Source organism: Ornithodoros turicata, chromosome 6, assembly GCF_037126465.1.
Source record: "Ornithodoros turicata isolate Travis chromosome 6, ASM3712646v1, whole genome shotgun sequence".
NCBI lineage: Eukaryota > Metazoa > Arthropoda > Arachnida > Ixodida > Argasidae > Ornithodoros > Ornithodoros turicata.
Window position 1 is genome coordinate 1,932,421 of NC_088206.1, and position 24,371 is coordinate 1,956,791.

The 24,371-nt window shown below is 46.5% G+C and overlaps 2 protein-coding genes across 2 annotated transcripts; one reads left to right on the forward strand and one right to left on the reverse strand.

Annotated features, from left to right (window-relative positions):
• The first annotated feature begins 769 nt into the window (after window positions 1-769).
• Window positions 770-23,497, forward strand: LOC135398801 (sodium-dependent proline transporter-like). The gene is made up of 16 exons (XM_064630268.1): window positions 770-906; window positions 9,725-9,814; window positions 15,580-15,745; window positions 16,207-16,338; window positions 17,287-17,462; window positions 17,618-17,802; window positions 18,468-18,600; window positions 18,685-18,819; window positions 19,734-19,837; window positions 19,923-20,047; window positions 20,494-20,606; window positions 20,827-20,955; window positions 21,036-21,135; window positions 21,246-21,346; window positions 21,409-21,567; window positions 21,883-23,497. Exons 1-16 carry the CDS (start codon window positions 886-888, stop codon window positions 22,021-22,023), a joined length of 2,010 nt encoding a protein of 669 aa, XP_064486338.1. The 5' UTR covers window positions 770-885; the 3' UTR covers window positions 22,024-23,497.
• Window positions 9,997-14,541, reverse strand: LOC135397556 (neprilysin-1-like). The gene is made up of 3 exons (XM_064629149.1): window positions 14,326-14,541; window positions 12,565-12,826; window positions 9,997-11,937 (listed from the first exon to the last, which is right to left on the reverse strand). The coding sequence occupies exons 1-3, from the start codon at window positions 14,460-14,462 to the stop codon at window positions 10,036-10,038; spliced, it is 2,301 nt and encodes a 766-aa protein (XP_064485219.1). The 5' UTR covers window positions 14,463-14,541; the 3' UTR covers window positions 9,997-10,035.
• Window positions 23,498-24,371: the final 874 nt, after the last annotated feature.

Below are 24,371 nucleotides of genomic sequence, written 5' to 3' on the forward strand. Positions count from 1 at the left end.
GAGTATTTTAGGCAATTTCCCACAACGGGGTACTATACGACGAAAGCACAAATAGAAAATCCCGCGTTTTTCTACACTCTTAAAAAATGAGTTTCACCGCACAGCACGCTCCTAGCCAACCATCATCCCCAATGACAACGTTCTCGCCCCTGATTTGTTGAAAGCGGGAGGCGGAGCCTATTTTGTAACCATTATGCACCATTCGCGCACTTTCTTGTCCGTGCCTGCCGTGCCGGATATAGACGTTTCTTTTCCTTTTTTTTTTTCTTTAACGACTGCAAAAAGTAACCCTCATATAGCCGTGGGTGGTGTTGCCCTTTCTTTGAGGACTGTGAAATTTTTTTGGCTATAGTGGTGACGACGCCCACTTGTGTATGGCCAACAACGGCGAGACGATCCTGCCTTACCCCCCCCCCCCCTCCCCCCTCATTCTTAAGAGTGTATACTTTAATGGCAACGGGGAGCACACATACATAAATTGACAGAGTTCACATACGCCTCCATTTTTTATTATTATTATTATTATTATTACGTTACAATTTTACGTCATCACGTCTCAATGCGCATGTATCTCTTCGTTGCTTGTACACGTGTGTCCACACCACCACTTTGTCACTGCAACCTCTTCCCAGCGGCACACCCCTAACATTGCTCCAAGTAACGTAACCGTGCCGTTTCCCCCCTTTCCCTAGACGTCACAACCCATACGGCATTTACCCGCCTCTCTCTGCGGTAATGACGTCGAGGACACTCCTTTTGTACACGCGCATAAAAATGGCATTGCCCATGGCGCACCTCTCAGTTTGTCGTCTGCTGCTCCGACAGACGCACGTGCTCACTTTGTACATGTAACTAAATCCTATCCGAACTACATTTGAGGCGACCATGGTGCTAAAAAGTCAAGAGGTAAGACACACTGTGCGTTTGTTCACGCTTGCTGTTCCTTGTTAACACTCGAGGGGCGGAAATGTGAAAGCGAAAGCGATGACCGCGTTGTGCACCTCAAGCTCATGCAATGTTACGTCTTTCTACAGTATCACTAATTCGTTTGCACCACCATTTTAATTTGATACTTCGATGGCGCCAAGTTTGAGGACCGGATTGTTCGTGGTAGCGATTTTTGCAGACGCGTGATAACGCGACTCTCTAGTGAAATTTTTAGTTGGGTATTAAAATCTAAGTAATGTTACAAACAAACCAGCAACTACTTACGATAACGCCACGGAGGATGAAGGAAAAATAATTATAAATAGCACCGGTAACTATAAAAGACGTATGTTAGGCAACATCATTTTCAACACGGATAAATGTAACAACTCGTTCACTAGCACTACGCGTTAGGATGTGTCTCAACTACGTGTCTCATTTATGTTCTTTTTTGTTTGTTTGTTTTTTTTTTTTTTTTTTTGTTCCGTAGATAGAGTATGCGGTGATATACAATATGGGGCAAGAAAAGTAAATAAACGCGACAGTGGTTTAAGTTCACATGCTGGTGCTTCGCCAGATCATCGCAATCATTGTTCAACTGCCGCGTTTGTTGCTCCAAGCTGGATGCACTGAAATTAAATTCTTAAGTGAAAGACCCGTGATCTATATTTCGCTCCTGCTCCTTCCAATCGTTGTGATCATCATCCAATACTGCAGTGCTGCCTCCACAACCAACACCGCAATATACTGCAGGCAGTGAAGTGTGATTTCATTTATTTATATGCTGACTGGAAACGAGCAAAGTGACCTCAGAACTCGAAGGTCGCTTTTTATTTGTGTGTGCGCGTGTGTGGCATGCTCTTTGTGGGGATTGGTTTTGTGCAGTAGTTTCCAGAAGGGGCTCACCTCACTTTAGTGAGGTTAGGTCAGTCTGGGTTTGGCAGATTGGGAGGGGGCGCCGCCCCCCCCCCCCCCAGGCATGAGACTTTTCCGTCGGTTAGGTCAGAAGGTCCTCAGTAAAGAGGGGTCCCCTTCTGGAAGCTACTGCGAAAAACCTCTCCTCTCTTTGTGCTACTAAGCTGTCCAAGTCATCAGTCGGGAATCGCTCGCCTTACATAATGTTTTTTTTTTCTTCTTCATTACCTAGCCTTTACTATCCATCGCCTGTGTATTAATGGATGTGTTGTCGGTTCACCCACAGTTGCTCGCGACGTAAAGCCCCGAAGTATTATTATTATTATCGTCTGTTCACCCCGTTCATGATAACGATAATTCGTGATAATTCGAGGCTTTATGTCGAGAATGACGCTATATAGAGCTATGGATTAATTGTGCCCACATGACGATCCTTCAATATGCGCTGGAATCTCACCGCGACAACGAGTCTAAGTAACTTGTACATCTGCCTGGTTCGAGTCCGTAATTTTGAAAACCAGCTAGAGGCGCCGGCACAAAAATCTGACACACACACACACATGTGACCTCGCCAGGCTACGGACTGTGGCTTTTTGTCATTGGTCCCAGTCACTCAGTCACTCCGTGATGAGATCCTCAGACACAGCAGGGAGTTATCTGCGAGTGATTTTGACTCAGCGCCTTTGGTTTTCGACATGATTCAGTCCCTGCTTGCGTTGCAGCCTGTCTCTTCTCTCGATCGAACCCATAACCCTACCCAAGCAGCACAATGTACTGAAAGTCGAGTGCAATGGGGCTGGACGGGTATGTGGAAGGCCTTGAACAGACCCGTGAAACTAAAGCACATTGGTAAGACACATACCCCTATTGCGCTCGACTTTCAGTACATTGTGCCGCTTGGGTGGGACATCCCTTCCATCCCCTGTTTGTATTTAGGCTCTAAACTTTCCCCGTAAAACACAGAAATTGGGGCAGCCGCAATCGTCTGCCATTCTCTTCCCGAACAAAGTTCGGGGTGAAGCCCTACTGATGCATTGGGGTGTTGAGTCAGTGTGAGTAAAAAGAACTTTCTCGACAACCACGACTACCAGACCACGCCTACCAGAATACACTACATACGTATACGGGAAACACTATAGGGGAAACACGTGCGTGCTGTTTGTGTACAGGTTCTGTTCTGGAATCAATGTAGACTTGTACAGCGACGGTTGGCAAACTTGGATTAGGAATGACAGTTGAGCAGGCATGCAGCAGGAATGGCAGGCACAAGTAGTGGGAATCAAACGTACACCATTTTATTTCTTGTCAGAGATACTACCAGTTACACTATGCTAGCCACTTCCTGATAAACTACGCCACGCTAAGAAAGCACAGGGGTGTGCACGCACCTAAAATACATTATCTCTACATTATTGATACGAGGCGAACCCAGTCTTTTAGAAACTAATGTGCTAGTGGTCGATGTCAATTAAACACAGAAGCTGGAACACAACTGTCAGTAGCATATTGCTAGGTATTTTATGTACGAATACTCTGTTGATACTCCTCGGTTTTACCAAAAGATCAAAATGTGTCGTTGTCCTAAAACAAGTTTAGGAGATTTTTTTTTAACGCAGAATTCCTACAGAAACGAATTTAATCTTTATTTGATGCGTACCTTTTAATCTGCACTCATGCTTCGCAAGGTTTCTACTACACGTTATCGTATTACAAAAATTACCTTAAATCATACTTCAATCGCAACGTGATGCACAAAATGCTAATCCACCTTGAACTCGTGGAAGACACAGAACAGTAACCTGTTACGTTCTATGGTACTACCGTCGTTGTCATCATCAAATTCATCATCAATAACGATGGACTCACACCCGCTTGCTTAGTTTTTGCGTCTTGCACGGTTTCCTTCCCGACTTACCACTAGCTTACTCACTTACTAAGTTCATATCTAACAGCAGCTATCTGTTGTAAAATCTGTTCTCCAACATTACACCCCCCCCCCCCCCCAACTTGATTCTGCATCGCCGGAAACTTGTACATTGTTTTTTCTTCACGTTCTGCGACCCCAACTTCCCAAAGAAGCAACCCTCCTATGGAACTTGAAACCGGGCGCATGCGCAACATGCAGTGCCGGAACTACAGAGGTCTTCCCAGTCGACTTTCCTTATTGCACTGTCCGCCAGCAACAGTACTACCCTACGAAATACACTGCGAGACACATCCGACTACCTTGACACGTTTCCCTAAGAACCGGTCGCTCGTGGTAATAGGCGCACGAGTGCACAACCCACGGCACGTGTTTAGACGGGGAATTCCCTCGTCGCTGCAAAGTCACGTGATCGCATCTCCTCGCAGGAAGCGTGGTTCTCTAGGTAACCTGCAGGACGTTGACTCTCCTCGCGTCCTCCTGCTTTGTTTGTATTAGATTATAAATAGGAACATTAACGCGGTAAAAGAAGGTATTCCAGGAAACGATTTCAAAAAAATTATGGGCAGAGCATATTAAGTACACGGGGATGGTACAATGCCCCTTCTTGTTTTTTTTTTTTTTTTTAGAGGAAGGGGTATTATCATAATGTGCGTTTGGTGGTGTTTGCGTTTACATGTTGTTCTTTCTTGTTGTCAGCATGGGGGGAGGGATATTAAGAAAAAAAGGAAGGAAAGGTTGGCCAGGTAAAGAGCCGGCTTGCTATTCCGAAAAAAAAGGGGGAAGGGGAAAACGAAAAATAAAAAGGAAGGAGAAAGACAAAACGAAAAGGGGAATCAAAAAAGAAAAGGAAGGAAAAAGAAAAAAAGGGGGAATCGAAACCAAAAGAAAGGAAAGAAACACAAAGAGAAAGGAAAAGGCGTGGCTATGGCCATAGAGCAGGCGCTCAATAGGGACAAAGTATAAATCGTTGACACGGAAGCCATTTGTAATGTGTTGCACAAAGATTGCATTACGCGTGTTCGACTTCAAACTCAAGTCTCCAAGCGCCCAGTGAAAACGAAAGATGAGCGTTCATGTCACGTGATGCTTGCGTACCCGTACACCCAAGGCACAAAAACTGACGAAAATACGAGAAATGCGTAAATCATAACGACGATTGCAAAAATAAAATAAAACCGGCAAATAATTCCAAGCAGCGATAAACTGCACACGGAGGCACCGTTATTACCGGTTCCATATTTCCATGCGTGCCGTCCGTCAAGCAGCACGTGTGTAGCCTTGATTTCTGTCTAGAAAAACCCGGCACGGAAGCGACCTCAGGATCTAACGCGTGACAAATTGCCTTCCGTTCGAAGCATTCCTTCTTCATGCGAATTCTTCACATCTGATTCTGTTCACGGAACCGCCATTCTGTGAGGTTTCTCCTTTCACGTGTGTTAACAGCGAAAATGTCTCAGTGGTGGTCACACCCCGACCGAGGACGACGTTAAAGGCGCATTGCCAATGGTTTCTGTGGGTCACGTCTCCTCAAAATAAATTTTCTTCGGGAATTCGAAATATCTCCCATTCCGAAATTACCTGTATTGTCCGGACATCCTCGTGTACTTCAGTGCAGCGTGCAGGGTTATGTCCACTCTATATGTTTCTCTCTATCTAATAAACGTCTTCTAGCGTTCATGAAATGATCATCAGGCTCCCACATGACCTACATGTTGAACTCAATTATCATCTCTGTTCGTCTCTGGACATCATCCTTTTGCGTTTTCATCATCTCATCATCAGATTGAACTTTCTGTATTAAGTGTACTGGGGTAGCCAGTTTGACTTCGTCGAAACTTACATCCCCATTTTTTTCTTTATTCACATCACATCACATCACATCAGGCTCCCAAGTGCGTCTGCTTTCTTTCTCTATTTCTTTTTTTTTTTCTTTTTTTGTCCCGAGACATGGAAAGGAAGGACACGTTTACACTAAGCCTGCAAGAAGGCTCTCAGGCAAGAAGGGCTCAGGCTATTGAACAGATAAATCTTCCGAGATTGCACCTCCACTGTATTACGAATGTCATCAGCACGGAATTCCTTTGGAATGACGTTTCATAGGAAACATCAAGGTAGCTTAAAACCCTATGCAACGCCCAAGGTGCAACGCGACACTCCAACGTTGTGCGCTCACGAAAGCAGTATACGGTACATCTTTTACTCCCCGCCGACACTGATACCTCTTCTCTGTACGCGCCGTGTTACAACGTGTACTTCCACCACTGCGTGTGTTCAGCACGTCCATAATGCGAGCGATACACGTGCTTACAGTCGTACGCCAGTGGAATACCGATGACGAGTCCACGTGGCAGAGAGGGTTAAGTGACGGAATGGTTCTGCTTTCGCACTTTTTGACAGATCGACATGTCATCTGCGCTGTCGAGCCTCAGTCGTATTCTGCCATCGGAACGTGTCTCTGTAAGACAAGCAGACGACAAAGAGTTCAGCGGAACATGGAATTCCTTCGACACGTGTCTGGTTCCATGTCAGCGAGACAGACGGAATGTAGCTTTTGTTGCGTCATCTGCCATTAGAAACGAGTATTGGCTTGTCAAGGAGCAGAGACCTGTTACCCATTGTGTCGTGTGACAACTATACGACAGCGCTCAGCTATGTAGCGGCAGAAGTGAGCAAGCTTGAGAACCCAGCTTTGAACCTCGAGGAAAATAACTAGAAAGCTTCCATGTACGTTGTGGTGGATGTTGATGTTGTTGTCGAGTTGCGTGCTCTCACGCCGAGCGCATGCAATGCCTTCTCAAGGTCTGCACCTCCTTAAAGCTGCAATCATCCAGTCACATTTCTACAGGACATTTCTCGTAGGATTCTGTGTCAAGGGCTGGATACAATCTTGTCTCCAGGTCAAATTAAAACATATTTCATGGCGAAGTAAGCAAGCTCGTTTGCAAATTTTGCAGTTTGCTCGCAAAAGCCCGTCCACGAATCGGCAACATGTTATGTGTATCAGTGTATGATGTCACGGCCAGTTCGCCTCGGAGGCGGGTTGTAGCAGCTACCGTTCACGCCCGCGGTTAATATAGAATATATTCGCTATTTGAACCATTTTCAATTTCATATTTCACAGAGAGAATGCTTTAGTATTCAGGGGAACAAATTAAAAATGATCGTGGGCTTGTCAAATATTCTTTCATTGTCCCTTTAACGGTATCATTTCCTTGGGCACGAGGAAGTGGTAGGAACAGAGACACAAAACATAAGTAGACAGGACTGTCCCTCTGTCACTTCGTCAAACTCTCGGAAGCACTCCCTCTCGCGGTCGGTGCGAGAGGGAACAGCGAATGAGCTCCTCGAACTCGTATACCTCTCTGTCAGACGGCCGCGCACAGTTAGCTAAATGGCATTTGTTTAACTGCTATTTCTAACGTACAGGTATCTGACGTGCAGTTAACTGCCGTCTTTCACAGATGATGATGATTGCGATATCCGGGAATGCTTGTGCGCACAAGATAAATAATAACGCAAAAATAACGTTCCAGTATAAAGAAAAGTTACTTTTACAACGTGCGCGGGCCTTCGTGACGTCGAACGCTGAAACAACATAGTTTCGCAGAGAGGACACAGCGCCCACATATTCAACGTTGGACACGCTCGAAGCAGTCGTTATGTTGGCTCAGGAGAGAAGACGGCTGAGTCTGAAACCGCGTCACAGCGGCGAGATATTCCGTTCATAGGTAGCAAGTATGAACACACAGCAAACACAATACATTACGCATTACGTACAATAGGAACAATCCGGAGTAGTTGGTGTAGGTTCATGATGACGAATAGCAGCAGGAAGACAAGGACATGGTAGAAGGAGACAGGACGACTGCAGACTCTCAACTGAAGTTTAATCAAAGGACACAGCATCTTAAACGCTAACATCTAGGTCACTGACTATCACCAAAAAATGTACAGAGGACAAAGGTTGAGTGGTACCTCCCAGCCGGCAGCATAAACCTTTCTTCTCTCTGCACATTTTTAGGTGATACTCAGTGACCTAGTTGTTAGCGTTTAAGATGCTGTGATCCTTGATTACACTTCTGTTGAGATTCTGCAGTTGTCCTGTTTACTTCTACCCTGTCCTTGTCTTCTTGCTGATATTCGTCATCATGGACGCAGTACGTAAGATGAAACGAGTAAATAAAAACACAAAGTGAAAATCAATCTAAAATAACGGCATTGGGTACAGGCAAGGTGAGATGCATTAGATCTGTTGACTTGCAGCAACCCCCCAATGTCCTGCCTTGGGGCGTCGGGGGAATATATTGTCACATTAACCGAGAGATATAAATAAGCAGTCTTTCCAAATGAGGTACTTCATATATAAAAAGCGATTACAGAAAAGCACGTAGAAGGATGCATAATGTAAAAACTCCGAGACTAGGGAACACGAAGGGACAGACGCAACACGTAGAAGGAGCTCCACAAGCCATTGCGACTATGTTCAGGTGTGCTGAAACTACCTCCTGTTTACACAGTGTATTATTACCACTACTAACTATTTCAATCTGGAAAAAGAGACTAGGCAAGACTAGAGAGACAAGACAAAGACAAGAGACTAGGCAAGCTGCCTTTTCCTGATACAAGATGAATTCGGGCTTGCTACTTAAATATGGCTAAAAAAAAGTAAAATACAATGGCCATTGTACATTCGTCATATGTTTTGTCTCAGTTTTTTTTTTTTTCTCCTATCTCTCTCTTTCTCTCTCTAACGTCCTGCGGATGACTTCCTGCGGATGACATGCGGACATGCTCTTGCTTATAAGAGGATTCCATTGGCTTACCAACGTGCGCTCGTTGGCCAAATTTTTGCAACGCATAACATCGACTGGGGAGCACCAGGCAACGATAAAAACAATGCTTGAAAATCTGGTTTCGTTCCTCGTCCTCCATTCTTTTCGCGTGTAGCGCGTATCATTGTTTTACGCAACTTCTTTCTTTTCTTTTTCTTGTACACAGAGTGTTGTTAGCGCTGCAATTCTTCAAACTTCAGTTCCTTCCTTCTGTGGCGAGGAAGTTCCGAAGCTACTTGCACCCGATGATTTCTTCGCAGTCGTCCGAGAGTAAACGCAGTGCATCGTTCGCACGAAACGTTCTCATTTGGTGAATGACTGAGGATCTGGATGGGCTGCTCTCAACCATAGTAATTTCCTCCAGTCCGGACTCGCTTCTATACTGGCGGGTTACAAGCACGTGGGACAATCTGATCAGTAAGCTTTAAGTAAGAGCTCCTGGAGAGGCGGTCCTAATAGATATACGTTCAAGGTTGTCTGCATTTTCAACGACGGTTGTGCGATGGTTGTCTATCGTTACGGGAAATCGTTAACGCACGAAGCAAACACATTCAAGACCAACTTACTTTTCGGGAAACTTCGTTGCTTTCGAAATACGCAAAACTCTCGAGTTGCACGTTGAAGAAACTGGGGCTTGCAGACGTGGACATCAGATGGAGAGACCATAGCGGAAAGTAGGAGCACACGTGGCGAAATGTGTCTGGACCCACTTGCACGAATGTTGAGGCTATTCCTGAGTACTGTACTTCGTAGCTTTGACAGTGCTAAAAGAAAGTGAACCGTCGAGGGAAAACCGTGTGCAAAAAGCAGTACCGAAGCTACGAAGTGCATCACTGAGGAACAGCCTCAAGGTTCGTGAAAGCGGGCCATGTTGTATGTAAGGGGTTAAAAAAGCGAAGGAAGCTGGTGGTATAAATCCATAACAAAAGCCCGAGACAAGGGACGGCAAGGTCTTCTTGGTATGCGCTTCTCTTGCCGTACCTAGTCACGTGTTTTTCAGTCTTTCGTGTGTGTTGTGTTCCGGTGTGTCACGAGTCATTTGGACAGGTCCAAGCATTGCGCGCATGCGTTGACCCGTAGTTCGGGGAACTTGTGTTTTGATCGAAACCATTTATCTTTTCAGATGAGGTTCGACGCTGCGGATTTCGTAAATCCGGCTTTCCAGGAGGACGAGAAGGCACCGCAGGCCAACGGATTACACACACCGGCCCAGGTATTTAAAATAAATGAACGATTGCGCACCAATCTCTCTGATCGCAATTCCAATCGCAAGATCTCTGGAAACTATGCTGCGTCAAATACAAACGCCACCAGAGGCCCCTCTTGTGGAGTCTGCTGCCTCTTTACTGCCTTCCCTCATCACTCACTCACACACACACACACCGGGAAACGGACTATCTCTGACCGAGCTTTATTCCCCCTCTCCACCGCTTTCTACCAAATCAAGCACCTGTCCTGAGGACACATCTCGTTTCCACGCTGACACCCAAAGGCCTCGGCGAACTTGGGAAAGTTCTTCAGCGGCAAATTAACCTTGATGTTGGCCGGCGTTAATCCAAACCCCAACTGTCGCTTTGCAAACTCAGCACCGCGTTGGTCACACCGACTGATAGCGAAATAGATGAAGAACAACTGTTCAACCGTAAACGTTCCAAACGGCGCGCGAGTCCTCCTGGCTGTTTCAGAGTCCATGCCTAGAAGTGTGAGGTAGTAGTCGTAAAGCGGTACCATGATGCCATTATCGACGATGTTGCTGTCCATATCTGTTATGATATCTATATCCGGCGACTTAACCGCCATTTCAGACTTGTACTGTTTGAAGAAACAGTCTTTGATGTAACTGTACTTCCTAGTGGTCTCTGTGCTCCACCACTCCCTAGTCCTGGTATGATGATCTACGGAAGATCCGCTTTCGTCGACTGCCTTATAAAGCCCTCTTAAGACAAACTGAGCCACAATCGGCGCGAAGATGGGCTCCATCGTGCCTGCGACTTCCCGCAGGAAAGCGACTACCGCGTACGGAATGTACAAGGCGTTCTTGCCGTAGATGTACTCAAAGTCTGGCCGGAGACTGCTGATGTGGTACTGGTTGTCAAAGTCCATCGTTCTGTGCCAGGGGTCGTAGTAGATTCGCTTGGTGTTGGACTGGATAACGAAGAAGCTTTGTAGCACTTTTTTGCCGTTAAACGGTGGAACTTTGGTACCGTAGTAGAGCGCGGGAAGACTCAGATCTTTGACGGTCCCCATGAAATCGAAGGCGACATTCATAATCTTCTGTCTGGCGATAAGGCGCTCCACGGGGTTAAACCAGAAAGCGTTGCTGACCAAGTTGGCAACAAGCTGCTGAGTGATGTTGAACATGCTGGTCATGTCTGTGTCCAGGATAGGTGAGTATCGCAGAGGGTCAGGATCACCAAGCGTCATGCGCAGGAAGACTCTCACGCCGTACGGGTACATGCGCTCGAGGAGACGTGTGCACGCTTGAAATCTTTCGCCGACGCCGACAATTGGGTGATCGTGGCTCAATGGCACAAGAAACTCCACCTCATCAGGAAGAACTGCTGAGAGGTGAACCATGGTGCGGAAACCAATGTAGTTAGCTAGTGTAGTATAAGAAGTGTTGTCCATGATGACCGCCAGATCACTGAAGTACTCTTGAGCCAGCACTTCTGCATGGACACCCATGCTTACAGAGTACCCAAAGATGGCGTTGAGGTAGCGGGACCATGACCACTTTGCGCTGTGCGGAATCTGGCTGATGACTTTTGGCCTGTTCTGTATAGGAACAAATTTCTTAAGACTAATCGCGTCTTCGAGTCGGAGTTCAAGGATGGCTATGTTTTCGGCGAGGATCTCGACGTTCTTGATGACCCTGAGCGTACTGAACGCGCGGGCTACGAGTTGCGTGTAGTTGAAGAGATTTTCGTGGGTGTACCAGAGCTGATGGCGACGTAGCACAGTTTGAGGAGTGTCCAGCTGGATGACATAGTGTCCGTCGTACTCGTTCGCTAAGAGGAGTTCCACAAACGGGAAAACACCTAACGTTCCGTCCACGAGACCAGCGATCTGAGAGACATTCCTTTTTTCGAGGCTGAAGGAGAATGGCCAGCCATCTAAGCCGAGCCTCGTAAGTAGTTCTTGCCAAGGGTCCCAGCCGACACCGTTGCGACTGTAGATGGAAGTGCAGTTGGGAACGAAGAACAAGGCTTGACTGACGAACGCACTGGGGAAGTTGTAATATGTCGTATTGTGGTGCTCGAAGTATCGGTGGAACATTTTCTGCAGGTCGTATAACAGTTTGCCCGTTGTTTGATCTTGATACGTGGCTGTGTCCGCCTGCTCGAGTGATGTTGGGAAAGCATAGGTAAGTTTCAGTTTAGGGCAAAGCTTGATATCAAATGACATCAGGCTGTGCTGTCCAAATTGCCCGTCTAGGACAACTACATTAAAATTGGTTTAGTTCTATTATCTAAATTGATTAGAGGTTGCCTTTTCGTGTCCACGCTGGACCTGATCGCTTTTATTCTGATTTCACTTTTGCATTTCAATTGTTGCATTTCGTTGCGGTGCGCTGCACACTTGCGTTAGGGCCAACATGTTTCATGACAGGTAGCTAAGCACGAAACCATGCAAACCTGCAAACTCGATCTACCGTCAAAGAGAGACGGTTGAGCTGACATTATAGCTCGTTTTTGCAACTTGACGTATGTCCACGCAAAAAAATTCCACTTCCAACGTGTGAAACAGACACCAAAACAAACTAACCGGCAAAACGACAACACAGCAGATTGCATGTGTTACACTTGCTGTGTTGTCCTTCTGCTTGTCATTGTGCTTTGGCCGCTGTCAAAGCCCGCGCTATTGCTCCACAGTCAGTTATCTCCAGAGACTGCTAATGCCAAAGTGGTGTGACCTCATTCTGGTAACTCGGCACTGTACCAATAAAATGCGACCATATCATACAGTTCGGTCCTTCCCAGACCACTTAGCAGAGCAGACATAGCTGTAGAAGTCCTCGCAGGGTTCTTGCGTCTCATCTATTTTGCCGCGAAGATACGTGGCCTGTTTACGGCAGACGGGATGGCTGCAGACAGAACCATTCTTCTTCAGGATGCTGGCAGTGGGATGGAAAGTGGAGGCAGCCATCGCGGTTCCTTGTTTAATCTTCTGCCTTGCCTTGTCGAACAAGTTCAACGGCTTCGGCATTTCAGAAGACGCATGGGCCCTGAGCAGATAAAATGAGTTAGGCGAAATGGTTAGCAGACGTGTTATATACCTTCCTGCCCCTAACAGTACTTGGGTCAAACTATTTTGTTTTAACTCGGAGTACGCTTTGGCTGGGGTTTTGTCAGCTCCAGAGCGTACCGTACCATGCCTTCTTCCAAGCACGGTCCTATCTTCTCTCCCACGTCTCGTCTGAGCCTGTCCTAGCTCCCATCTCTTTAGAGAAAATCGATTTTGTGAGCAGGAGTGGGTGCCTTGATTGTGAAGTGAGATGACTTATTCTTTTGCTTCGTGTGTGTATGTCGGCACCCCTTTGCCCAGTAGTTAGGATTATCGCTTTCAACACCGAGACTGGAGGCACTGGCGCCACTAGAGGGTTGCGGGGACGCGGGGACGCACCGGGTGAAGCGACGGAAGGGGGTGACGCGCCGCACCAGTAGCTCTCTTTCTCTGCGCCGACACGGGGAGCCACCTGCGGGCACGTGATCTTCCTTTTTTTTTTTTTTTGCCTGTATTATGACATTCTTATGAATCGCGTACAAAGGGATCCATTATCAGGACCTGGGGGTCGCAAAGAGCTCCCGCATCGGCTGACGCGTCGCCTAGTGACCCCTCTGCTGAGAGGTGAAGTGGGTTCGAATCCCCCCGCCGGCTATGCTGTTCGAGGTGTTTACTAGGTTTTCTGACAGTTTTTAAAGAGGAATGTCGGCACAAGTCCCCCTGAAGTCTGCCCAGGACGCATGCTAACCCCCTTGTCCCCCTCTCCTCCCTGCTGTCCTCCCTTCATCTGTCCACGTCTATGCCATAGCCACAGTTGCTTCGCGGCGCGAACACGTAATTTAAAAAAAAACAGCAGGGAGAGCACGAAAGACGGGGATTAGTACGCGTCAGGGCACACTTCACTAGTAGAGGTGTGCAGACACCAGCCTAGAAAGCCTGCAAGAAAAAAAAAACAGGGAGAACCTCAGACAGGGTGCTTGGCTCGACGTCACCATCACGGCGTGGCCTTGAATCTTCCACCAGCAGATGGATGCTTTATCTGCTCGTCACGAGACGGGCTACAGAAGTCACGGCGCACAACCCATTTGCAACTACCAAATACATTGGCGCTGAAACTTTGCGAAATTTACAACTTCTTCATTTGAAAGATGATGAAGTTGTGAAGAAGATGAAGAAGAGATGTGAAGAAGATGAAAGATTGCAATGGTCCTACGAGGTCTCCCTCTGGAGTCCTGGCGGTCTATCTTTAGATTCGGCTGTGGTATCCCAGGCCTGAACCTGCTGCCAGGTTCGCTCGGGTCATCGGTCTTCGAACAATAAGTTCACAGTTCCTAACCTGGCCTGGATCGCGACCTGGATTGTTTCTTGGCCATCGCACTCATTGCCATCTAGAAGAACCACTGAGCACTGGTACCGAATCCGTGCTCGAAAGCGTCATCTGTCATATTTTGTTGTCGTCTAATCCTATATTGTCATAGAAAGTAAGAAGGGAAGCTTTACCAAGCTGTGGATTGTCTGAGGGCTAAGCCTTCTTGGCGCATCTCACTGAACTTGCGGATGATGACACTCCCCAGGAATCCTGTGGAACAGACGATGGAGGCGGTGATGATGCTGAGCATTAATGTCCGCCTGCGCATCGTCCGCAGGATCTGTTCTCGGTGGTTGTTCTTGCGAAAATGAAGGTGCAAACGAAATGCGCGCGCTACGCAGCTCGTAATTATACGTACGTCAGCACGCGCGCCGTGGTGGTAACCTTTATTGAGTTTGATTATACAGGGTGTGTGCAGAAAAACATGACCCGCATTTAGGCACATAGCGTGTTGCCTACCTAACTAACGAACTTCCGGTGGCGCACGATGGCACATTTATGCGTGCGAAATCTGTAGAAAAATTGTGGAAGCCATACCCAGTTTAAAAAATAAACGGAACAACGAAAACGTCGGCTTCCGTGCATCAGAATAGGGCAACATGGTGGACAACAGGGTGTATGTGAAAGGGCAACGAGAGATGTGTTCAAGTACCGCTAGGGGAGCTATCGGTGCATAAATCGAAACGATGTCCCACATGGATGCTCATCGGCAGTACCCCTAGCGGTGCCTGCACATAACTCTCATGAGACGGAAATGCACTACAATGCACTGTCATGACCGCCCTATTCTAATGCATGGAAGCCCATGTTTTCGCGCTCTGTTTATTTTTTTACACTGAGTATGGCTTCCAGGATTTTTTTGTAGCTTTCGCACGCATAAATACGCCGTCGTGCGCCACCGGAAGTTCCTCGGCTAAGTAGACAACGAGTTACATGTAAAAATGCGGGTCATGTTTTTCTGCACACACCCTGTATATAACCTTTATTTTCATCTTCCGTGCTGTTTGTTGTCATGGAAGACAATGCATACGGTGCAATACATGCTGGACGACTTTAAATGTCGCGACTACTCCGCCGTGTTTGTCTCATTGATTGAGCGCTCGCTGAATGCATAAAATGTCGCTTCTCGTTCGTTGTGAGCGCTGTCACGTTGCCTCTGAAGCTGATCGTATGCACCATCGTTACGTGATTCTTGACGCGCTCCAGATAGACCATTTCTACCGTCTCTAGAGCGTCACTACGTGTAAGAAAAAAATCCTTGTTTAGCGTCCCCAGTCTGTGGAGAACAATGCTATCAACTTTCCATCAGCTTTAGTTCAGGTTCCAACCTGCAACTTTCGAAATCATTGCGCAACTACTCGACGCTGCTGCCTTTCTTTTTTCAGAGTGACAATGCTTCGTCAGTTGATCTCAAACGAGTCGAAGATGGAAGCTCACCGGAACGAGGTCAATGGGGAAGCAAGACAGAGTTCATATTGTCATGTATTGGACTCTCCGTGGGTATTGGCAACATTTGGAGGTTCCCTTATTTGGCCTACCAGAATGGAGGAGGTAGGAAAATACGTTTAAGTACCCCATTGGTTTATTGTTCAAGGTTAACACATCGATACCGTTGAGCACATTGTATCTAACGCCTATGGACGTAATGCTTGTACACCATACGAGGAAAAAAAGAAAGCCGAAAAGCCGCGCTCAATACGTGTACTCAAAGCTCAAACGTCGCCATAAGTTCAAACTCAAACGTCGCCATAAGTTCAAAGCTCAAACGTCGCAGCACCGTACAGTTGTTTCAGCTTCACTGGGCACTATACATTAGTGCTGCACATTGTTTCGGCCTCGCCAACGTTGCGTATAGTTAGCTGATGTTTTTGAAGGAACGGCCTCACAAGGTCATGTGGAACGTGCAGGATGCTTTTCCGGTCAATACTGCTATGGCGAGATATGTGTTATAACCACTTGTAGACCACGATGGTCCTCCCCCGGAGTAATGTCTTGCGGTCCTCTTCTTTCAGGTGCCTTCCTCCTGCCATACATGATACTCATGATTCTCGTGGGTAAACCAATGTACTTTATGGAGGTCGCAGTAGGGCAGTTTACGAGTCTTGGACCAATGTCTATTTGGAGGTGTCTACCTATCGCAAAAGGTAACTGATCGTGAGAACATCAATCTTCAGGCATAGGGCGTCATTTCTCGGGTTGCAATACCTTCCACGAATGGAACGTAAGACACGGGATTCTTTTCTGTAATCCGGTATCAAATCGTGGTAGAACAAAAAGAGGCTCCTGGTGTACATTGTAGATTGTAACGATGAGTATGTATGTGGAAACACGCGCGTGTGTCCCGCGCACAGTTTCAGTTTCGCAGGCTGCAGTGCTCTGTTGCAATGCAGGATTTGTTGAGAGCATACCAGGTAGACATATGTCAGAAAAGATCGTTCTGGAGTTCTTAGTGCTGTTTCCCCGCGCTACAGCTCTAAAGCCAAGAGGTAATTCGGCAAGAAAATCAGGTTTAAACCGATCAAAATTTGTTCACGGGTCGGTGAGGTGGAATCGGGTTCCATCGGGTTTCATCACTCTAAGGGACCATTACAAATTTTACCCTAGCATCAGCTGTGCTGAGATTTTCCCTGGATTTTCCGACAGTCCTTCCAGATTATATGAGCAGTTCCCCCTGATACGGTGGTGGTACTGCTGAAAGAGCTCCCCGTTGATCATGAGCCGAAGCAACCGAAAGTCACAGCAACCGACCAACCGCTCCTTTAATCCAAAGAACGAGACGAACCCGAGTGCGCGTCACACGTGCTAAAGCCCAAAAAACCCCGCTCCCTCATCGTCCTCTATTTACAACGCCCCGAAGTCAGCCCAGGACGCAATACTAACCAACCTGCCTCTCACATCTTATTCCTTTTACCCCGCTCACCCACCTGTCTGCACACTGTACATTTGCCGTGCGACAGGGACATTTCAAACTGTCAGCGTCTCTCTAACTGAGCTTAGTCACTGTGCTTACTGTCACGTCATCACTGAATTTCCGCGATCTGTAGAGAATGCAGCTTTGATGCTCTAAGGTAACAGAATGTCTTGCATTCCAGGTGTCGGAGCAGCCATGATGGTCGTGTCTATACTAGTCGCGATATACTACAACGTAGTCATCGCCTACACTTTTTTCTACATGGCTCAGAGCTTCCGCTCCGAGCTTCCATGGCAGGATTGCTACGAGTGGTGGGGTGCTGACCCTAACACCTGTTACGTGCGCAATGGAAACGTGGTAAGCAGAAACTCCTCCCGATCACCGACATTCCCGTGAAATGGAACCATGTTGCCGATATATTGTCTTATATAGACAACCAACCATTTCGAAAATATTGTTGTTGTTGTTGCTGTTGTTGATACGTATGACGAGCACAGCTGTGATTTTTGCAGGAGCGTTGCAGCGTTGTGAATGATAGGCTCGTGCACGAATACATTCACAGCAAAGTGGAGCTCCCAGGAACCGTGGAGCTTCGCACCGCATGGAACGTCAGCGCATTTGTTCCACAGGCTATTGTCTCCGATCTGTTCAGCAACTGCACGAACGCTACACAAACCGCTAGTCAACAATTCTGGGAGTAAGTTATCATTCTTCTACGTTGAGTTGCATGTTTTAAGCATCTTTAATATCGCTTCAACAGTACCTTAACATCAGTAAATCTGAGGTAGTTAAAGCGCAGACAAATGTCTTTGGAGCTTATGCGATTGCAATACTTGTCTCTCGCGAAATATTGTCTCTGTGTGTGAGACGGAAGTAACGTAAAAGTAATTTTCGTCCTTGGCACGTGTGACATTACAGAATCTGCTCTTCGTCTGGCAACATTGTTACTCTGACGTCGCTTTCCGTTTCCTTACCAGAGCCCCCAGAGCCATAGAGCCCACGCTGTAGCTCAGATGTGAACGGTAGTGCGCAAGGTGACGTCACTTGAATGGCGCCTACTCTTGGAGAAACAAACTATGAATTGTTGCGGGTTCTTTCGCAAAGGATGTGAAATTAGTAATGGTCACTGTTAACATTTATATTTCGCGTACACTGTTTTCGAGCCACGTTGGTTAACAATATGAAGTCAGATAGATATATTTTTATGGTCCGGAGTGGCACTTTAAATGGCAGTTACTTTGCGGTTACTCCTAAGTAACTTTGACTTTCCTCTCGTTAAACCGTTAACGGGACTAACGAAAAGGTATTTGGTCTGCAATGAGGAACTTGTCTAATATTTGCCCATGCTATAACCTCCTCCAGACGCTACGTACTCAATATCACTGGAGGCATCGATGAACCTGGAGCTCTCCGATGGGACCTGAGTCTTTGCCTGTTAGCCAGTTGGGTCATCGTGTTTCTCTGCCTCATGAAAGGAGTCAAATCAACTGGAAAGGCAAGTGTTACGTCGAACACTTGCTCTGTTGTCATCTGGCGTGGGGAATGCAAAAATAACGAAGCTCATATTACAATTCTTCAGGTAGTATACTTCACGGCAACTTTCCCCTACGTTGTTCTTCTGATCCTTCTCGTGAAAGGCGTGACGCTTCCTGGAGCCGTGGAGGGCATCAAATATTTTCTCATCCCTGATTGGAGCAGGATTCTGGAGATTGAGGTATCTTTTCAAAGAATTGTTTTATGCATTATTATGATGAATGACGCGAGAACGACACGGACGGACAGAGGCCAGCGTTTACTAGCAACAGACACACGAAGTACACTGGCCTAAGACTGCCAGCTGCATTGCTACAAAGACGACCTCCGTTGTTCCCACTCCATTATTCATCATGTTACTAAACCAACACGCTCTCCATCTACTTGCACTTCTATTATTAGTTGTGGGATTAGACGTTATTTTATCTAATCCACAGATCGCATATACAAAGGTGGATCAAATTTTTGTAATTTAGAGCAAAAAAATTCTTGTAAGTCCATGTTCTGTTGGGTTTCTGTCGGTCCCTTCCCATGTGCAAGAGTCATGTGCCATGTTTCATGGGGCAAGAGTAATGAGGTATAGGGCTATGTGGAAGTCGCTTCCGAAGTACCAGCATGGGGAATCTCGCCATTGTCCTTGGCATATAGTCTTTGACTGACATAGTTCCGAAAGATGTAGTAACGAACACTCAAGATCAACAATATAATTTTGTTTTTAATATTTGATAGCATTCAACGTATGAATGTCTCAGCGTGTACGTCGGATGTTTTAGGTGTGTCTTCGAACCTTCGAAGATTTATGTATTAGGTGACAAAAAAGCCCGTGTAGGTCAGTTGGTACCGTGCCCGGATGCCGAGATTATGGTGCATGATAAGGAACATTCAGGTGGTCATAAATCAATGAAGAGACCGACAGCGTCGCTCATTTGTCGCTGTTTTGGCGCTCTATGGCCTTTGTTGCCTTTGTGCCATTAAACACATAATCAATCAATCAATCAATCATTTGTCTCACAACGCAAAGCCTCGAATTACCATTATCGGTAACTCAGTAGCCTATACCATATAATCATCACAGTTTCCTGGTATATCTTTCAGATCTGGCGCAATGCAGCTGAGCAACTCTTTTACTCGCTGGGAATCTCTTGGGGAGGAATCATCATGTTCGGCAGTTACAACAAGTTCAGAAACCCTGTTCATAAGTAGGTACCCTTGACAAGATTCACCGTGAAGCCATTCTAGATTTGATTTAAAAGTTTTCTTTTCCTTTTTTTTTTTTTATCGCAGGGACGCTCTCTTCGTCAGCTTCATGGATTTTATCACGAGTATCATAGGCGGCATTGTAATCTTTTCGGTCCTGGGAAACATGTCTACGGAGCTCGGAGTGGACATCAAAGACGTAGCTAAAGCAGGTTCGTATACAATGGCATGCAGCCTTCCGTAACCGCCTCCCATATTTAACGGAGCGAGATATTATTCAATGGCACTGTGCATGTGTGATCTCTAGACGATTTCAGCAAGTATACATACACAAACTGTATAACGGTACATTCACGTACCAGTGATGCATTACCATTGGCATCAGACCGAGTCTTGTAGGTCAGAGTAGACCTCGATAATTGTAACCCCCATGAACTAATCTATAATTTGGCAGAAGCGCGATGAAATACGACAAGACACCGACGCACAAGGCGCTTTGTTGCCTTTCGATATGTTAGTGTCTTGTCGTATTTTGTTGCGCTTCTACCAAGTTAGGGATCTGCATCGACAAGCCCATACGACAGTGCTTATCAACTAATATGTCGTGTGTGCGTGCGTGTTTTTTTTTTTTTTTTTTTCATATCTGACGTTTTTACAGGTCAAGGCCTAGCCTTTGTCGCCTACCCAGAGGCCCTCTCGCGGCTAGTCGTACCTCAGCTATGGTCTTTCCTATTCTTCTTCATGTTATTCCTCCTGGGGCTTGACAGCGAGGTATAGTACATTATCGACTACACAATGTGGCTTGTTGACGCAGTGTTCTACCAATGGTGATATAGTACGCCAACAGAGACGTGTACGCGTAACAGATGCACGCATGTGTCCCTATGTTACACTTTGGTTTTGGACTGCGAAGCATAATGCTGCGAACTAGTTGCTGGTATATAAATTCTAAAGCGTGTCCTGTTCTTTTTTTCTTTCTTTTTTTTTCCAGTTTGCCCTTTTGGAAACATTCCTTACAGCGTTTTACGATGAATTTCCCGCGTCCAGGAGATATAAAGTTCCAATGACGCTGGGCATCTGCGTTGTTTGCTTCCTCCTTGGACTGCCATGCGTCACTCAGGTTAGAATTCGCCTGACGATAGCACAGACTATTCACTTCACTCTGTAGAAGTTACATTGTGTGCTATATCCTCTGCACAGGGAGGCCAGTATGTTCTCAACCTTATGGACACCTATGCCGGAGGCTTCGCAGTCATATTCATTGCTATCTGTGAAGTCATCAGCATTATGTGGATTTACGGTAAGCAACATACCTCGCAAAGGACGGGTAACGCTGCAAGGGCACGCCCGTGTCGTAACGCCTTGTCTTCTCGTCCACATAAGCAATAACTCCCACGTTTCGCGTCCCAGGGTTCCGCCGGTTCTCCAACGATCTGAAGCTAATGCTGGGTCACAGTGTGGGCTGGTACTGGAAGTCCAGCTGGCTTGTGTTCTCCCCCATCATACTGTCCGTAAGTACAGATGTACTATTTGCACCAGTTGCACGTCTAACATTAACGATTCGTCCATGAAGTTCCTGTTCATCTACGGCTTCTTCTGGCACAAGCCCGTCACTTACGATGGCACCGTCGAGTATCCTGCTTGGGCTGATGGTCTCGGTTGGTTCTTAGCGCTGGTGTCTATGGCGCAAATCCCCATCTGGGCCGTGGTAGTTCTGTTCTTGAATCGAAAGGTAGGTGATCGAAAGGTAGTCACAAATCAACACTTTCGACACGGATGCATGTAGGCATAGTTCCCCCCATGAAGACTGCATCCTAACACACCCTGTCTCCCCTCCCTTCCTGTTATCCTTTCTCGATCTGTCCACCCACCACTCATAGCCACAGTTGATCCGCGGTGCTAACGCGGAACAGAAGAAAAATCATGTAATAGACATGTTCTGCAAACCGTGGGAGAATGGCGAATATTTTTGCAGTGGATCGATATAGTCTTCCTAGCAAATAGAAACTAATCGCTTCTTCTTCTTCTTTTTTTTTTCTTTCTCAAGAACCTGAGAAAGGCATTCGAACCACAACTCACGTGGGGCCCAGCAGAACCCGAAGACTTCGCCCTCTACAGCTCCGAGCACTCAGTGGTGAATCATGCGTTGGAATACGTTGACACCTATCAGTCGAAATCCGCCTTTTAATGGTCCTTCTATGTCAAGCACCAGAAGACAGAACCTGCTCTATCCTGATACGGCAAACGACCTGTCGCAATGATACATGGTTGCCAGGTTCACTGAATAACCGCGTTGAGCGCGATGCTGTGTTCCAAGAAACTGCTGGCAACCATGGATAGCTTCAAAAGGTGAAGCAACTCGAATAATTGACGCCAGCTAAAATTATGTGTAGCGTTGTAGCGTTTTACCAAACGGGCCCGGACAGAGATAGTGTGTGTCTATACAGTGTTGCGTACACCTCGGGCTTAGTATGTTCAGATGTGGCGGCAACTTTTACTGTGTGATTTTACGAGGCCCGGTAACGACGAACATTTCATTTCAATGATGATCATGATGATTATGTTGTTTCATCGCGGCCAACAACGACTTGATCATGCGCCTTGTAGAAATGTGATCTGTTTTTACTTTTGTTTAATGCACAACTTTTTAATTTGGTCTCCCTTTATGTGAGTCGTGACCCATCGTATGTTGCACGACCCAATATTGGCGAAAAGTACTTATTTGTAGCGAGATACGGAACCATGTACGCACTTCGGCATTGAGCTATGACGTCACAGAACCGAAAGCCTCGGCGCATACCGAGTAAGCACATACTGTATCTTGTAAGAAGGTGACCCCTGCCGCGGTCGTCTCACTTGCGGAGGTGCACGCGGTGATGTCACAGCCGGATAAGTTTCAGTATTCGAGGTTTCAGTATTCGCGGTTTTCCCTCTTTGCCTCAAAACTTGTAATGCAGGTTCACACGGATGCAAATAAGCACCTCCGGGATAACCTGGGGACGAAGTGTCACAACCCCTTTTTACTCAGGTCCTCGTCAATACCCTAAAGTGTGGCTCTTCTTGAGCTTGTATTTAGGTACTATTTGTACATAGTCCACTTGTAGATAGTTCAACTCACGTCATTCCCTCGCCGCTGACATCGATGTTATTGAATGCTGTTGAGCGTCCGAAAGCTTCTTAGAATAGCACAAAACTCTTCTCATCTCATCATAGTCGTTCGTAACACAACTCTCTTTCGCGCTCTAATAAGCGACGTGCCCCATTCCAATTACTTTCTCCGTGTGACTTCGGCCGGAGACGGCATGTTGCAAACCACCATAGATTTCTCCAACACGCTATACAGTCAGGATCACTTGACCTTTATTTATTGAGTGCAAGCTGGGCTTCACTGATTCGACTTGCTCGTAGATTTCAAGTCAACTAGCAAGTTCTCTTGTGTCCGTAGGTCATAGACAAAGAGCAATCTCCGTGTCTCACCGATGCTAGCGCTCGAGGTGCAGCTACAGGAAAGGATGCGACTCGATTACGTATATGATTGTGTACGCTGGGCGTGCGATGAACTCTGCTCCTGTGTGTAGTAATAAAATGTACTTTTTACCTTGCGCCACGTGGAGAGTTCTTTTTGCTTAAATAGCGTGAAATTAAAAGTGCATTTTTGTGTACTTTTCCTTTCCTTTTCTTCTTTTTTTTTTTTTTTTTTCGCTATGGCATTAGCCACAGAGGTGGCCACTGATCTCTATAGTATAGGCTGGATCGCGCATAGGGTGCTCCAAAGCGTGGTCTCCGGCCGCCATATTGGTGGGCCCAAAGCAATCTGTCGTCTGCATTTAGTTCAAGCGGGGCTGCCCGTATTTTTTAAAATTGCCTTTAAACTAAAGGGCGTGTCATGCCAGTTTAAACCGCAATAAATACTCTAAATCAAATCGCTTCCTATTGTTTCTTATGGGAGCAGCCGGCGCCAGTGGGCCCTCCAACATGGCGGCCTGAATGCACGCCTCTGCCCCACGAGCCCCTCTCCCATGCGCGATCCAGCCTTTATACATAGAGATCAGTGGAGGTGGCTTTCCGGGACTACGATGTGGCGAGCAAAACTGCAATTTAAAAAAAATACAGAAAGGTTTTGCGTGCTATATTGAAGTGTGAAGTGAAGTTGTAGAGGTTGTCGGTTTCGAAATATAGCCTCTTGGAGCACGTTGTCTAAAAGTATGTCAAAGATTAGGTAAGCACCATAGTCACCGACTGCGAGGAGGCTTGGGTTATCCATCCCCCAGGAAACTCCCTGGAGGGCGGCAAGATTCCCCTCGATGAGTCTATCTAGCTGGCATACAAGATGAACGTCTCGAGCGATATCCTGTCTTATCGTATAGAAATATATATATATAGTACGTATACCGAGTGTTTCACGAAGGTCCCCCGGCTGAATAATTCGCAAACAGGTGGCACCATTAAAAAGCTTGCTCTTTCATGAGCACCCTTGAGACATCAGCCAAGAACTGGGTAGTGAGCGGCTCGTCTGTGTACGCTCACAAAATAAAT